This window comes from Humulus lupulus, chromosome 8 (genome assembly GCF_963169125.1).
Source record: "Humulus lupulus chromosome 8, drHumLupu1.1, whole genome shotgun sequence".
NCBI classification, from domain to species: Eukaryota; Viridiplantae; Streptophyta; class Magnoliopsida; order Rosales; family Cannabaceae; genus Humulus; species Humulus lupulus.
The window spans coordinates 57789835-57807977 of record NC_084800.1 but is presented as its reverse complement, the minus strand read 5'-3'; the positions used below and the strand labels follow the sequence as shown (position 1 = coordinate 57807977).

Sequence of the window (18143 nt, the reverse complement as noted above, 5' to 3'; positions counted from 1 at the left end):
CCTTGGTTGCGCTAAGCTCATTCTCGAGCTCCTGGACCTGGGACATGAGACCGTCCCTCTCAGCAGAAGTTGCAGAGAGGACGCTGGACAAGTCAGCATGCCGAAGAGACACGATGTAGACCTGCACAAGAAAGTCAATGGCGTCAGCAATAAGTAACAAAAAGGAAAACACATGCACACCTTTACATAATATTAATCAACACAAGGTGCAAGACCTCACCCAGGCCGCGGCACGCCTTAGGATTTCCCCAAGATCTGGTTGGGTCACATGCCCTAGACCTCTCCAGTCGGAGGTAGGGAGGTCCGAGGCAATCTGAATGAAGCGCTGGGCATAGGATGAAGCCATCCTAGTCACCCAAGGCTCCGCCTCCACGCTAGGAACATCTGGTTGGACATGAATGGATGATCCACTCGCCGAAGCAGGAGGAGGCGCAGGGAAAGGGAAAAACTGGAACCCTGGTGCATTAGAAGGGGGCTCCGCGAGGTTGACATAATCAGCATCCGGCAAGCCAATATCATGGGGGACCTGAGGGAAGGCGTCATTTCCATCAAGGCCAGGAGGAGCGTAACATCCCGCTGCGGCCTGCGGGTCCGGAGATTGACAGGCCATGTCCTGGTCATGGGAATCGTAAGGAAGGCATCCTTCGGGGGACAGGCGGCGCTGATGAGACCCCCCACATTCGAGGGGAACATCCTCCATCTCCACCTCAGCCTCACCGTCGTGTAGAGACGGCCCAGCCGGCATAGCCATAACTTTCTTAGACCCAGTAATTGACCACAGGAACTTGGGGTTAGAAACCGGGGACAATTGGTGGCGGTTGAGATTCGTCACAGTAAATAGGACTGCTGCCTTCTTCAGGGCGGAGTCTGCAGCAAGGAGTTTGCCTATGGCCTCCGCCTCCGACCCAATGACCGAGGGATCAGCAAATTGCCCTACAAGAACCACGCCAACGTCAGTACAAGCAAGAGTGCCAAACAGTAAGTTCTAATAAGAAAAAGAGAAAGACCAGGATACTTACTAGGGCCGGCGTGAAAGCCTTCGCGTACCGAGAGAGGCCCCTCTACCCAGAAGAAATCTTGTTTCCAAGGCCCTGTGTTGGACACCGAGCCCTTTATTAAGGGAAGCTCACTGTTGGCCTTCTACAGGTAGTAGAAGCCCTTGGACTTGGGCAATGCCATAAGGTTATACAAGGAGTGCACCTCATGCGCCGTCGGGGCGCGTTGGACGTTATCCTTGAACCAAATGAAGAGGCAACTTAAAGTCAACCAACTGTTGGGCGACAGTTGGAGAGGGGCCAAATCAAAATAATTGAGAACCGCCACGAAGAACGGGTGCAGAGGAATGGTGCCACCCGCCTTCAAAATCTGCTCACTCAAAGCCACAAAGCCCCTCTCAGGGCGGTCGGCCCGGCAGGCCTCCTGAGGAGCATGCAGGGCGTATTCTGGAGGAGCCCGGTAGTGCTTCACAATTGCCTTCAATTTTTTCGGAGACACGTGTGACACTAGACTTGACGCCAGTAGGGGGGCGTCGTCCTCTTCCTGGGCGGACACCTGTCTGCGTGCTTTCGACATATCTGCAAAATCAAAAGAAATATGTGAGGAAGAGGCAGAACACTTAACCCTCCATTTTTTCTTCCTAGCAAGAGTTTTCCATCGAGGAAGCGATGGCGGAAGCACTAAGCTAGGATAAACTGAGACTAGGGGCTGGGGAGAGGAGCTAGCAGCCCCATGACTGTCATCAGGCGAAGAGGGAGTAGGAGGTTCTGGCGGAATGTGTCCCTCCATAAATTCTAACTCCCACCGCAATTCAAAAAGGGTCGTCCTAAGACGCGCTATATGGTCACTAAGGCCCAGGGGTGAAGGTCCTCCATCCCCTCTCGACACCGAGTCAATTTCGCTCTCCACCACCCAAATTTTACGTCTAAGTTCGGTCATGCACTCAAGGTGGCGGATGCGGGCTTGTCTTAAAGAGTCATAGTCCTGGTGAGGGTTGCCCTCAGGGGACTCTAAATCTGAGGACAGGTCAATAAACTCAGCCCTTGGGGGTATGTCGGACAGGCCGTCACTGGCCATGAAACCGCGTCCCAACAGCAAAAAGGGGCTCACGTATGAACGAGGGGAAGGCTACAAAACACAAAGGAATGGGCTTAATACCTCTAGATGCAAACGCCCTAAAGGGACTACTACAGGGTATATATAAAAAAAAAAAAAGGAGGAGGGGTGTGCATATGGTCAAACTCACTACAAGCTCAGACTAATGTACCCCATCCCAAGTACTGCTAGTTTAGACTCGACAAAATAAATAAATAAAAGAGAGAAGGAAAGAAAATATACCTCAAGCGATTAAAAGAATGAGGTTAGGGTCCAAAGAAGGTCGGGGGGCGAAAAGCACCTAAGCGTCGAAAATGCGCGTCTGCAAGAATTAACCAGAAATGTGTGTTAGTCATAAAATACACACACCAAGAAATTAGTTCATATAAAAAAAAAAATTTTAAAAAATGAAGTGAAAAAATGTGCAAAACAAATGAAATGAACTATGGTGAAAGTGAGGTTGTGTGGGATTGAACCCCTTACCTCTTGAAAGGAATAAGGGTCTATGCACCACTAAGCCAAGGGAGTAAAGTGAGAATATCAAGCCATGCATGAGGGCCTATTTATAGGAATCAAGGTGAATAGTCTACAAGGGCACCTAAAGGTACTCTCCTAGACTGGGGGGCAAGTGTTGATACTCATAATCTCATCGATAGAAAGCTTGAGGCCGAGGCAAGGCCCTTAGGCCACCGTCGTCTCGGGAAGCCATCGCACCATCACAACACAAGTCTGGGTTCGGCTCTCGTGGAGTCGATGCCAAGTGGCCTCGCTTGGCCTCGCCAGCCCATACTGCCACAAGTGGCCTCGCGAGACGCCTGGGCCACACCACACAAGTGGCCTCGCGAGATGCCTAGGCCACATCCCTCAAGTGGCCTCGCAAGAGGTCTCGGCCATGCCGCCCAAGTGGCCTCGCGAGACGCCTAGGCCACGCCACCTAAGTGGCCTCGCGAGATGCCTAGGCCACGCCTCCCAAAGTGGCCTCGCGAGATGCCTAGGCCACATCCCTCAAGTGGCCTCGCGAGAGGCCTCGGCCACGCCACGCAAGTGGCCTCGCGAGATACCTAGGCCACATCCCTCAAGTGACCTCGCGAGATGCCTAGGCCACACCCCTCAAGTGGCCTCGCGAGAGGCCTCGACCACGCCACACCAGTGGCCTCGCGAGATGCCTAGGCCACATCCCCCAAGTGGCCTCGCGAGACGCCTAGGCCACGCCACCCAAGTGGCCTCGCGAGATGTCTAGGCCACGCCTCCCAAGTGGCCTCGCGAGATGCCTAGGCCACGCCTCCCAAAGTGGCCTCGCGAGAGGCCTCGGCCACGCCACACAAGTGGCCTCACGGGATGCCTAGGCCACGCCCCTCAAGTGGCCTCGCGAGATGCCTAGGCCACATCCTTAAAGTGGCCTCGCAAGAGGTCTCGGCCACGCCACCCAAGTGGCCTCGCAAGACGCCTAGGCCACACCTCCCAAAGTGGCCTCGCGAGTCTCGGCGCCCCTGGCCTCATGAGGGCCACATCCACAACGCATTCGACCTTGTGAATAGCTAGGGAGCCACGCCCTCAAGGGGGTCGCAAGGAGAGCATCTCGCCACGCATCCTTAGACATCTTCCAGGGCCGCATGCCTATCGCTCAGACTCGTGAGTGACCTCAGGAGGTTTCGGATATCCCATACCAAGGACCCAAGATCTCCACCTCACGCTAAGGGTCCCATTCCTTACACCTCGAGATCCCTATGCTTAGGAGATCCAGTACGAGTCGAATGGGGCATATTTGTACGACCAAGTACTAAGTACGGGTACCAGTGCCAGTGAGATTGCTGGGGTAAGGATCATGGTCCGTACGTCTACGGCTATAGGTCAGAGCCGACACCACTACCTCCTGCGCCACAACGCCTGTCACCACGCATCAGACAAGTAGTGGAGACACCCTCCTGACACCTGCTCCTGTACAGGTTGTACAACCACAACCTCTGAAGCCACTCCCCTGACACAGTACGTATGTCCCACTTGGTCCCCTGGACCACTATGTACCTAAGGCCGTTAGAGCCTACTATAAAATGAACTCTAAGACCACCTGATAGGGGGTTGGAAATTTTACTGTAGCAGAGGCTTAAGTGTGAATGAAAGACTTAATTCTCCATTATTGATCCATCGTTGTTCTTGAGTTTTTTGTTCAAGTTTTTACAGCTTTCCAATTAGCGATCTTGATTTGATAATTTTTCCAACTTAACTTCGTTGACGAGTTCTCACCGTCAACATATATGTTTATTAAAGTTTATATGATAATCGATGGTATTATGTGGTAATGTGATATGAAATAAATATGTGATATATGTGAGAACCACATTATTATGTGGACAGGTTCGCTGAGCACGACTCAAGACGATTCTAGGGTCAGATAGCGGGAAAAGTCACAACGAGGCTTAAGATATGACTTTGGATAAGTCGGGGGTACTTTTAGATAGCGGGTAGAGATTTGGATTATCGGGTCATGGAAATAAATATATGGAGATATATTTGAGGTTAGGATGTTAGGCGGGAATATTGGGGGATTTTACCATTTCGGCCTCGGGGACGGTTCCGGCACCCCGAGCCTCGGGATTAACTTAACAGGTAAGTTAGACATAAGGAAGCTTTTAGAAGAAAAACACAAACCGACTAAACACTCTTGTCTCAGCTCTCTCTCTCACGCTCAAGGGAAAACACAGAAAACAGGGGAACAAGCTGGAATTTATGAGATTGGTGGTGAGGATTAGGAGGTTTAGCTCAGGAGTAAATCAAGAACTAAAACAGGGATTAAGGTAAGCATCTGAATTCTGAGTTCTAGCTGGGTTTTGGTTAAGTGTTGAAACAAATATGGTTTTGATGTTCTAAGGCATAATTAAGAAGGAAATTTGGGAACTTAGCTTGGCTATGGCTTGGTGAAGTGATTCAACAGCAAAGGTAAGCTTCAACTCATGGTTTAGAGGTCTTAAATTGGGTTTGAATGGCTGGTTTTAGTAGTTTTAACTCTTGAGTTTCAGAAATTGAAAAGAGAAGATTAGTGTGTGCTAGGCTGTGTTTTCTATGGAATTATGTTGTTTAGATCATGCTAAAGGAGTTAGGATTAATTGGTTAGGAGTTATGGAACTTTGGGATGGTTTTAGGTGAGGTTTCAAACTTAGAAATGGTGTAAATTCTGGGTTCGAAGGGGAGGGCCGCGGCTCTATTCTAGGGCGCCGCGGCCCTAGCATGCAAAGGAGCCAAGAAGATTCGGCCAAGGGAGAGCGCCGCGGCGCCCAAGGCAAGGGCCGCGGCGCGTGTGTGGTTCAGCGTGGGTGTTGGCTCTGTTTTGGGGAAGGGCCGCAGCTAGGCTTCAGGGGCCGCAGCCCTTGGTTGCACACATGAGTTTTTGAGAGTTTTAGGCACGGGAAGGTGGTCCAGTGTGCTCGGGTTTGGTTTCACCACCGTGCTTGGTGGAATTTGGAATCTCGGGAGTTAGTCTTGTAATTGGAAACCTATATTGGAGTATTAATGGAACCCTATACTTTGGTTGTGACTAGGTGATAAAGACTTAGGCTCGGGAACGGATCGTGCTTGAGAGGCATTGCTCGTAATTCAATAACTGCACAGACTAAAGGTAAGAAAACTGCACCTGGTTGAATATATGTGACGGGACTAAGGGCTCCCTATTGTAAATGCTTGAAAATATGGTATTATGCCATGCAAGGGTGTGCCAAGGGTTACACTAGCGCACAGGGCGCGGCTCGGCCACTGGTAGCCGAGGACAGCTTATTATGCACTGAGCTCGGTTTAAGCGGGCCGGAGTCAGTGGGTCAAACAGAGGGTGCGGCCTAAGTCGTCGGCCCTGAATATTATGTGATATGAGTATTATATGTGGTAGAATGTATCTTGAATTGGATTGTATATGTTGAATACCTGTTGAGGATTATCTGATGGGAATACATGCATATTGAACTATTTGTCTGTTATTATTTTTTGAGTTGTTTATGATGTTTTCTTGCTAGGCCTTGACTCACGGGTGCTACGTGGTGCAGGTAAAGGCAGGGGCAAATTAGATCAGCCCTAATTGGAGAGCTCAGCGAGCTAAATGTACATAGCCAGGTGCTCGGCCGCCACGGTTGAGATCTAAGCAAGGACATGGAACCTAAAGACTGTCTGTTTTGCCTTAATATGGCTAGTTGATATTCATGTATTTTTGGGAGTCTGTAAACTTGTTCCAACTTTGTTTCCATATGGGATCCCATGTTTACTACAGTTTAAATATATGAAATGAGTCTTTTGAGACCAAAACCTTTTTAACCTTAGCTTTTACATGTTTAGTGACACGTTTTCAAATTAATGACTTGATTAGCAAGTCTTGCACCTTTATAAGTACACAGTGTAACGGTCTTGGCTATCCAGGACGTTACAGGGACACGCCCAGAGAATGAAATTTATTAGAAGAATATCTAAACGATTACAAAACCAAATTGACTTATACAAATAAAGACTCCCTCTTGAATTTGTCGCAACTGTTGTAATCTAAACTCCTAATCAAAACTCCCTTCAAATCATAACACTTGCGCTTTTCCTCCCGAAAAGTGTCTCACGAACAAGACTTCTCCCGAAGCTTGATGAACAAAGTCCAAGTGTGTTCAACCTGCACAATTAACACAAAGAAAACAATACAGAAGTACACTGTAATAAACCACTAGGAACTTGTTGGACTCAAGTTCTTCACATAATAAAAAGTCTCTCTAAAACTTGAAAAATATTTGGAAAATAATACACCAAGAGAGATGATCAAAAACCAGCGACCTAAGGATGATTATATACTTTTTAGAATCCCTTTAGGTCATGGAAAACAAATCAGAAACCAATCAGCCAATAAATGGAAAATCTTCCCAAACAGGAAAGTCAGAATCTGTTCAAACAGACTGGCAATCCGTTCAAACAGATTCATTGAACCTGGACAGTTTTTAAACCCAGTTTCCTTAAATAAATAAGGAAACAAAATATACATTATCTCTGCAAGCTGTACACGGTTTTTAGACAAACAAATCAGATCAAAAAATAAATACCAATAATTTCTATATAAACAAATTTCAAGAAAAGATATTCTTTTATAGGAAATTATATATTTATTTTATTAACATATATAGAATAATCTGATTATAGAAAACACATTACACTAAAACAGGAAACTACCTATTTCGAAAATTCTTCTTTAATTAATTTTGTTAATATTGTCAAATATGCCAATAAAGGATTTTACAACTGTGTATATCTGAAAGGAGTTAGCATTTGGGGTTATAGTCCTAAGGCTGATTCCAGCTGGTACTGGAGGAAAATGATGTCCTTCTGTCAGTCCATCTCGAAATCTGACTTGCAGGCTGCAGTGATTAAAGGAAAGTTTCAGTTGGGATCCTGGTATAATCAGTGCCTGATGAATGAGAGAGTTGTTTATGCTAAACCAGTTTGGTGTAAGCTTTCGGTGCCTAAGCATAGATTTATTCTGTGGCAGGCTGTTAACCTTCACTTGCTTACTCGGGACTTACTGGTTGCTCATCACATACCAGTAGTTAATGTTCACTGTCCAGTTTGTGGCCTTGCTGAGGAGAGCCGTGGTCATCTTTTCTTTGACTACATCTTCTCTAGAAATGTATTACAGTTGATTTCAGGTTGGCTTGGAGGGGTTTCTTGGCCTGGAAATTATGAGAACTGGATTGCTTGGCTGTCTAAATGGAAGTCGGACTGGATTCATCATATAGTGGCTGCTTCTCTTGCTGCTTGTACCTATTATATCTGGTATAATAGAAATACTTGTTGTTTTAATGATAGTTGTTTCACTGTCTATAAAATAGATAATCTGATTTGGCAAGCAGTCAAAGCTAGAATTCTTAATGTAAATTCTAGGCACCTATCTACTAAAGAAAGACAAATGTTTGATTTTGTAAAATCTTTGTAAGTTCTGAGGGTCGTCTCTTGATCCCTTTTGTATGATTCAGTTTGGTTGATGAATTAATTTTCTTTTTTGATAAAAAAATATATATATTTTCACTAAAAATATAATCACCGTGAATATGTATCTAATATCTATTACATTTTATATGTTTTATGAATTTAGTATTTATGTTTATGGTTAAGTAATTGTTGTTTAACTTTGTTTTAAATATATTTAAAAATTGATAATCAAATTGGTATGCATAATTATGTAGGTTCAAATATCGTTTTTAAGCTAAAAATTCAATATTTAAACTATTTTATTATTAAAATTATAGTATCAAATCATTCTCTATACCTCTTATTTATGTCATCTCAAATTTATTATTTCAAACTTGTGCAATTTAACCTAAAATATTATCATTTTTCACAACCAATTTACTTTTTATTCTACAACCCATTACACTAATTCCACACTAAAAATTATATTCCCAATAATATTTGTCTCTTTTTTAAAACTCTTTTATTAATCCTTGACAATTAAGTATTTCAAAATAATTAATTACCATATTGCTATAATAATTCTTTTAATTAGTTAAAAAATATTATATTTATTTAATAAATAATTTATATTAAGTGAAAATAAATATTACATTTGATAAAAAGAAAAAAATACAAAAATATATGTTTGGATTTTTAAAATTTTTATACTTACAATATTATTTGAATTTCAATTTTATTAGTAAATTTGGTATTATACATATTTGTTATTTTAGTTTATTTTAAACATTAAAATAATAGTAACAATAATACTTAAATAAAAAATACATAACTGAAATACAATATGAAGCAAAAAAAATGAGGCACAAGTTATAATTTTATTTACCATTTAATTATTTTTCTAGAAATAACATTTTTTTTAATATTTTTATCACTTTCTTTAATAGTTTTCAAATATATGCTCTTAGATTTCCATATAAATATATAAGTTAAGAAATAATTCATAATTTTTGTAAATTATATTTTGAATGTGCCATTTCTCTTGAGAAAACCCTAGTTTTCTCTCATCTTCTTAGTCATAACCAACCTTCCTGTTTGCCAACAGCCAAGCACTACAAGAAAAAACAGTATTCAGAACACTTAAAAATTGCTAACCGGGAGTATTGATAACACTTCTGAAAACGCTAACATAGCCACTGTTATTAAAAGTCCTGTATTTTCTATAACAGTATTCAAATGTTATGCTCGATGTTATCTTAAACTATTCAATAACACATTTTTAGTTGTTATAATATTCAAATAATAACATTTAGTTAGAGTATTTGATTATAAATTTGAAGTTTAATCTTATACTTTATACATAACACTTTCCAACTGTTATGAAAATTGTTATATTTGATCATTTTATAACGTTTTTAGTTCATTCTATTATATAAATCATAACTTTTTGTCCCAATTATAATATATTATATAAAACAACCATAATTATTGTAAATTCTCCCAGTAATAACATTTTGTTATTTTGTAGTATGCATTTTTAATTGTTGTAAAAAAATTTATTATTGTATTTTGATTAAAAAAATCACAAGTGTAATATTAAATAGATCCAAAAATCTAAAATATTCAATATATATGATAAACCATGAGTATTTTTACATTTGAAGACGAACTACTTGAAACCATGACACTGTCCACTTCAAAAGTTCTTAGTTCTAACTTGAGTTTGAAAGCATACATAATAAAATTCTATAGTCTTGCACATCTTTTGCTTCAAAAGTAAAAAACAGAAACATAACAAGATACACAAAAAGTAAACCATGAAGCTTGCTCCACCCTCCAATTCATCATCCATTCCATTGTGCACTTGTCTTTGTTGTGAGGTTGATTTGCTTAGCTACACAAGAGTTTAAAAATTAATGCTTAAACTTAGAGTAAATAGTAAACTAAAAGAGTACAAAAAGAAAGAAAGTTAATAACCTCATTAAGACTTTATAAGATGGTCATGCAATTACACTAACTACAGCACATAGGCATAAAAGATTGAAGATTTATGCTTGGTAAAATACTCATTAGAAAAGTTAGCTCAAACACTTTATGATTATGAAATGAAAATGCAAATGATACACCAACCAAACATATAAATATATATACATATACAATACAACAACTAATTTATAAAGAAAACCCAATAGCATAGACACATGAACTAGAATTAGATCAAATATAATGTTCCAAATAACAAGAGTAATGAATTTGCCATTTTTATTGTAGATTTCACTAAAGGACAATTAAAGGTTTCTCAAAATCATGCAGACCTAGTTTCCATAAACTAATCAAATAAATTAAAATGTCAAAATAGAGTGATGGTATTGTTCTGTTGAGATTATATATGAAACACCACAAAGAGTACAAAGCATAAACTAAGCACAACGATAGAAGTCAAAGATAAATTCTTAATCTGCATGATTCTTGCTAATTTATTCAGTAAAAAATTCAATTTTGTTAGTAAAAAGGACTTAATTACTAAAATATTAAAATTTTAGGAACTAAGCTGCTAAATTGTAATAAGTAGAGTATTGTTCAAAGACTAATAGAGACAAATACCCAAAGCAAAATCATTATGGTAAGGTTCAAAGAGATATTACCACTCCTAATCCAAGCATCGTGTAAGTTGTCAAACCAAATCCAACTAGAGCATTTTTTCCAAAAGTGCCCTGTGGATACATGCAAATAGATTGTGAAAAATGCTCTACAAATTAAAGTAATTCTAATATGATACTTCTAAGAGGACTTATAAAGAGAAATCTGTATGTTTCTCAAACATGGAACTTCTAAAATAATTTCCCAACTAAATTCATAATACAATTTCAACTTATATACAGGCCCAGGGAGAAAGCTTGCACTCAAATTAAACAAATGGTCAACTAATATTTAGAGTGCATAATAATGTGGATATAATCATTGGAATGGTGGTATTTAGATTTATGGGTTATCTTGAAGACTGTTTTGTCAAGAAACTTGCGACCCACTACAATCACAGGGTTCAAAACATGGCTGCACCTAAAATGCAGATTTGGATATTATGATTTTACATCCAAGCTCTAGAATAGCTGTTGATTACAACTAGGCCTCAACCATATGATTCAAGTGGTTGAGGTAGAAGACACAAAGGAGAATATTACCTGCACAGCTCTTCCACCGTCAAGAAATAAAAACGTAGTCCAAATGTAGGTACATTGTAACATTCTCCATTCTAAGTAATCTTGTTTCAAAGACTTCAAATTCACTTTAGATGACCCTGAAAGAAAATGGTTTAGAAAATGATCTAGCCACTAATTTTGAGAGATGTGTGTTCACGTTCTCTTCCATTACTTTCCGAAGTTTACTACACTTTACTTAAAGTTATATATTCCAAAAAATTCTAGTACTGTTTCATTCACTTATGGTATATTTTGATGAAATAATTTCCTTTTAATGAATAATGACCTAATTACTTGAGTTGAGATTATTAAGCTTCTTGAACTTTGATTTAAAATGTGAACTCTGCTAGAAAACATTCAGGCAAGGGTTACTTTAGTTTTGATAAGAAAATGTGTGTCCCTGTGGATATGGGACATGCCTAACACATCTAATTGCAATTGTATTGTTCTGAGTTGGTGTGGTGGGGCAGGGAAAGAAGGGCAAGAAATTGCAGAGAAAAAATGTATTAGAATTTTTTTCTTAAAAATATGACATAGAATCCTTATCATGGTATATTATTTGGTCTCTATCTTGATAATAGAATTTACAAACTAATACAGTTATAAATAATTTACTTAAGATAGTTTTTCAGGTAATGAAATGTTTAGTGAACCACTAATATCAAAAAAACATTCATTAGAATCAATGTTTTTCTTTGAGGGGCTTATCAGGGATCTAAAATGGCTCTATGATCAACATTCATTCGTTGCATTCGTGATTAATTCTAAGTAATCAAATAAAAGGTCAATTAGAAGGAGCATACTTACAAAGCAATGTTTAAAGAAAGTGATAAGAGAACAAACAGTAGTAGAAAAATTACTCTTCGGAACAAATGAAACAAATAAACACTTGTGCACAACCATTTAGGCTATGATTTATTTATTCATAGGCTTTTGTGGCCGTTACAAATTTCAATTATATTTATATATTTATTTAGATGAAGACAGCAAGCAAAACATAAATATCACACCAAGACATAATTCTTCCTCAGATATAGATTCAAATGAGCAATTTCTATTTACAACTTTGTCAAACAATTTCTTGTATCTTAAAAGAGAAGGTAAAGAGTATGATCTACATTGTTTTCTACCAAATTTTGTTAGTGCTATGATTTATTTGTGTAGAAAGAGGCTGTGACTTTTGTGGCAAGTCAAATGATATTGGTATTGAAAAATATATCTCTACATTTTGTTGACAAAAAACAGCCTGTAAATAATGAAAAAAGCCTTCAATAAGCAGAATTCTAGCAGATAATGACATATCCTATTATGCATCAATAAGATTGGAAGAGAAGATAATGATTTTAAATGGTTATGGCTACTCTAATTTTGATATGAAAATGTGTCCCTTCAGATATTAGACATGCCTAAAACATCTTATTATAAATTTTAAATTTTATGTTCTGAGGTTGTTTGGTGGGGTTGGGGTTGGGGGCCAAGAAAAATGAACTGATATTTTATTTTAGGGCAGCCAGATCTGAACTTTGAATCCATAATGATGACTGGTTAGACAATACCATGTGATTCCACAAGGACTATACCTCACTTGACCCATTCTAGCTAATTTTCTCTATAGTCTTGACCATTCATTTCAATGCAATAGATATATATGTCCTATACATCTTATCAAAGACTATTGGTTATAAATACACATATGAATGGGGATCACTACCATCCCAAGTTCTCAAACTCACAAGTATCAAGCTAATTTCATGACTTTTATTTGATTGGAACCTTTTTTTTTATGAATATATCATAGACTACTTGTCCCAAGTTCTTGGTCTACATTTTGTTTTGGTATTTTCAGAAACCAACCAGAGTAAAATTCTTGACATAGATTATGATCAGCAATATACTTAGGAAAAGAAAATTAAATTGAGTGTGCCTCATCACGAAGATAGGAGATAGTTTGTTTGTACAAGATACTTCATTTGAATTAAGTAGAGAACAAAATTATGTTGTACTTTTGACAATTCTTTCTCTGAATTTTTTTAAAGAAGTCGTCACATAAAAAAAGTGTATATTCTTTTATCAAAGTTATATTTCAAACGAGGATAAAGCCTTTTCTCTAATCATAAACCCTTCTTGCTACTTTTCTCAACCTAATATTATATGAAATAGTGATTAAAATTTCCTCTCTATAGTTCAGCAATAGAGACAAAGTATTAGCGAGGAAGTTTAATGACAATTTCATTATCGCTATTCGATATAGCAAGGATTTAGAAAGCTTAAGCGAAAAAAAAATTCATCTCTAAAACACGATTTTGTTATAGTGCCAACACAAAATGATATTTCAGTTTCTTTAAGAAGGAAAAGGACCCTAAAAAGAGAAGCAACTCAGGCAGAGCTGCTTGCAATACAACTGAAAAGGACCTCAAAATCTATACAAAAAGATTATTACACCATTTACAAGTATATGTTTTTAACAATCTAATTAATGTACCAATCATCAAACAAACCAAGCAAACACAATTCAATTATAAAATAGTTGTACTAGATAAGTCTATATAAAAGCAAACACCATTTTCCCCTAGACTAGCATCTGACCATCTGCCAATATCAATTCAACTAATTCAAAAACGCATGCATGTTTTCTTCCTTATCTCGCCACAGCACACAAATTTATCAGATCCTACTTCACTAAGACACACAAGTTCTCAACCTTCCGTTATCACCGCAGCACACAATAATGATCTCAGAACCTACTTCGCTATGGATGAATATTTAAGATATTCAAACTCCTCTAACATTTGCATAATATTAAAACAAAGGTAAAAGGCATACCTCTTGCAAAATGCAAACAAAAGTAAGAGTCTCTCGTGAGAGATTGCTTGCACACCAAGTATTTTGCCTCTTCTCTTGGAGGCAGCCAACCAAAAAAGTTTTAACTATATTACAAAGAGAATAAAAATATAGAGATAGAGACATATATAAGCAATATGACAGCACCAAACAAAAATCTCATTATTTATGATCAAAACCCATACAATCAATATTATATATTTTCACATGAATAAAAGTCTGATAAAATCATATTATAGAATATGCATAAATCAAATCTATAAAATCCAAATTTCATACACAAAATCCAACCAAAGGACTAAAGAAAAGGTAATCTAAATCCATATTCTCAAATCACAAACATTAAGTATTAAGCACCATATTCTTACACTTACAACATCTCTAATTTTTCTCTTTGTATTCTCTTAATTAGAAACAATTCCAACACAAAAAATTATATAAACCTGAACTAAAGGGGAAAGGGCTTACCTTCATCAGCTGCAGCAAAATAAATTATTAAAAACAAAAGCAATAGCACAAACCAAAGAAATAATCTTTAAGCAAAACCAACAAATTAAAGCTCACTTAAAGGATCTCGACACAACCATAATGTGAAAATATAAGGTTTATTTATAAAAGTTCTAGCAAAAAAAAAAACAAACATATTATAAAGCTGAAAATATAAATAACCAGTATGCAAGAAAACATAAAATTATGTCAAATAATAAAACATAACCAGTCATGTAATGAAAATTTGTTACATAATGATTAAAAATAAATCAAATATCACTTTAACATACATTTTAAATCAAGTTAATGGTACTTTAGTACTTTAGAAAACACAATCAAAACTATGGTTCTTTTAACACATATAAAAACTAAAATGCACTTTAGAACAAATAATAGCAAAATTTTCTTTATTGACTTACTTTCTTATTAAAATTAGCTCAATGAAAGAGCTAACTTAAATATATGTAGGCAGCAAATGAAAATAATATGAAGTCACTCAATTTCTTAATTGAATAGAGATGAAATAAAAGCTCAACACCTTGAATTTGATCCAAACTAAGTGGAAATTCTTGAGCCAAAAACTTGAGTCTCAAAAAAAATAAAGATGGGATCAAAAGTAAGAGCAAACTCAGTAGGTCATTTCTTCAAATGCTGAGAGTGAATAAACCATATGCATAAAAGAATTTCATGATTATAAATGAAGCATACTTGTATGAAAATATTTCACCTTGAGTTTTCCAATTGCCTTCAAGCTTAAGATCACTAGATCAGAGTCTAAGTGCATGCCTGCACAAAGAATTAAGAACAATGTCATCCTAGAAAACATTAAGAAAACTTTCAGCATCACAGATGTACTTACTTCGACAACCATGCAAAAGATAGAAATCAAAGCTAATTAAGTGTTTCTAAGTCCTAATACAGTGGCCAAAGTTATAAATAGAAAGTGCAAAAAGTAAGAATTAAGTATTCATCAACCAAGAATGAGACAAATTAAAAGCTTAACTAATATGAGAGGGACATGTATATGTCTAAACATTCACAAAGTTTTTTTTACCAAAACAAGCATGTTCATATGAAATGAAAGATACAAATGCTCAAAAGCAGAAATGCAACTAAGTTGAAGGGCCACTAAGATATGCAATGTTAGAGCGTCAAAAACAGAAAAGAGAAACAATAGCTCCACCACTTGAACCTCATACATGAAAAATTCCTTGTATCGTATTTGCAATTAATGCTAAATGAAAAATAGAACTGAGGGCCAATAGAATTGGTCTAATATATTCAAATGGAGTAAGCAAGCAATCACTAGAGTACCCCTGTACCAATGACAATGGTTTTATAATTATTATGTGAAGAAAAAGTTCTTTCTCAACCATCAGTGTAGTTCAGAGGAAAGACACCATGACTAGTACTAGTAGTTACTTAAAGGCAATAACAAAAACTGAGAACGCCTAAACATATAGTTCATCATAAATTATGTCAATGGTTTTCCTCACTAACTGTAATTAAGAAACATGTAACAACAAGGAAGAGTACCCTATTATTATGCATTTAGTAATCTATCGAATGTGTTTGATGGTGTTTCAGGGACGAAACCTGAACTCCAATTGTCTCCCTCCTCTGTCTCGCTCTCCGCCAACAAGCCCAGTCCCACGCTCGACCCTGCACACTGTCGGACTTGTAATGATGAAATCAGAGACAGAAATCGTTAAGCTCCTGCACCTCCGAGCCCTCGTCACCACCTCCGTCTAGTCTCCCGCGCCAGCCACCTACAAGAGAGAAATGTGAAAAATGATGGAGTTGAGAGGTTAGATAGATGTGAGGGAGATAGGGTTGAGAAGAGAAAAGGTACATCGCTGAGAGAAGAAAGTCGAGAGAGAGAGAGAATGAGATAGGTCACTTAAGAGAATGAGAATAAAGAAATTAAAATATCCCATACTAAGCCTTCGACTACCATGAACCAACCAACAGCAACAAAAATAAATTGAGAGGAAACATACCAGATCTCGCCTTCGTCGTGTGCTGAGGAGAAGAAGACCCACGTAGCGTCGAACTCGTGACCTCGCCTTTGCCTATGCCTCCGCCAGGCGTCGTCACCTATTCTTCCAAGAGAGAGTGAAGTGGGGATGGTTTCGAAGCAGGAGGGCGTGAGTAGAAAAGAGAGTCCCCGAGGTAGCAAAGAGAGAGAGAGAGAACCAAAGAAAAGAGGTTGAGGGGAATCAGGAAACGAAGAAAAAGAAGAATAATGGATAGGAGTGAGAGGAGGAGAGGGTGGCGGCTTAGGGCTCTTAGATTAGAGAGAATGAGAGTGTTGAGTAAAATAAAAAAATATGAAAAGTAAAGGCGCCATTACTAATTCACATGGCGCCAAAAGTTCACTCCGTATATTTTAGAGCTAAATCAATTATAGCACTTTAAAAAATATGTAATATCTTACCGTAATATTTACTCAAAATCCTTGTAGTGAGGGCTCGCCGACCCTTTTTAGGGTTTGGGTGTGGCTCTGGTCAGGAGGCATTGCTATTTGAACAATAGGTACTCCCATGTTGGGAATCTATCCCATTTGCCCTGGTTTCTTTTCCTTTCCTAATGGCTTGTGTCTCCCGTTTTGTTTGGATCTTGATGGACATGAATCTTCTTCGGCCTATGCATCCGAGCTCCTATACGTGGGCCTCGTTTCTGATTGGTTCTGATTGGCTGGGTTGCATTTTTCTCGTCTGAGAGGTGTGGGCGCCTAGTTCAAGCTTGCGTGGGTGGGGATCGAGGCTCGTGGGTCACGAGAGAAAACATTCAGGGGGTTGTGGTTGTCACCGGAAGAGTAGGAGACTTCAGGGATGGGTCGATGTTCGCGTTCGAATGCGTTGGGAGTTCACTCTATTTGTGTTATGGTGTCTTAGTTTTTTTTTTTATTATTGTATTTTGTTTCATTTATAGAATAAAGGTGGAGTTTCATCACTGTCCTGCTAGATTAGTGGGGGGTTAGTTTGTATGACGAGGGAGGATAACTTTGAGTCCTATTGGATGGTTGATGTTTCATCGAGTTGCTCAGTTTGCTTATGCAGGGATCTCAATCATGCTTCTCTTCGCCTCTAGATTCGGGGGAGTCATCGATCTCTATCTTTATTGACCTTGTGCTTCGTGAATTACCGTTCTCTTGAGTCGAGTTTCATGAACATAGTTGGTTGTTGCCATGTTGCCCTTATTTCTTATTTGAATAATGAGTTTGTTTTTTCCCAATTTTTATTGGAAGACGTTTGGTTGATTGTCATTATTGAGATAAATCTAACATATGCTCATTTAGTTTGGAAACCAAGTTTACCTCACACTTTTTTTATGTAATCCTATTATTGTTGATCATGCGGCTTATTGGACCTCTAGTTGGGGGTTTTCTTCCTTTTTATTATAAATGGCTTGGTAATCTTATTATTGTTGATCATACTCTATGAGTGTTATTTTCGTGTAATGGACTATGTTTGATTTACCTATTAATAGAAATGTGCTTACCTTCTAAAAAAATCATAATTTTTGTATATTTAAGTTATAAAATTCGAAATATAATTTTTTATATTTATATATATAATTAACAAAACACAACAACAATTT

The 18143-nt window shown here is 38.1% G+C and overlaps 1 protein-coding gene across 1 annotated transcript; it reads left to right on the top strand.

Annotated features, from left to right (window-relative positions):
• Positions 1-7420: 7420 nt before the first annotated feature.
• On the top strand, positions 7421-8035 carry LOC133795443 (uncharacterized). The gene has a single exon (XM_062232895.1). The coding sequence runs from the start codon at positions 7421-7423 to the stop codon at positions 8033-8035; it is 615 nt and encodes a 204-aa protein (XP_062088879.1).
• The last annotated feature ends 10108 nt before the right edge of the window (positions 8036-18143 follow it).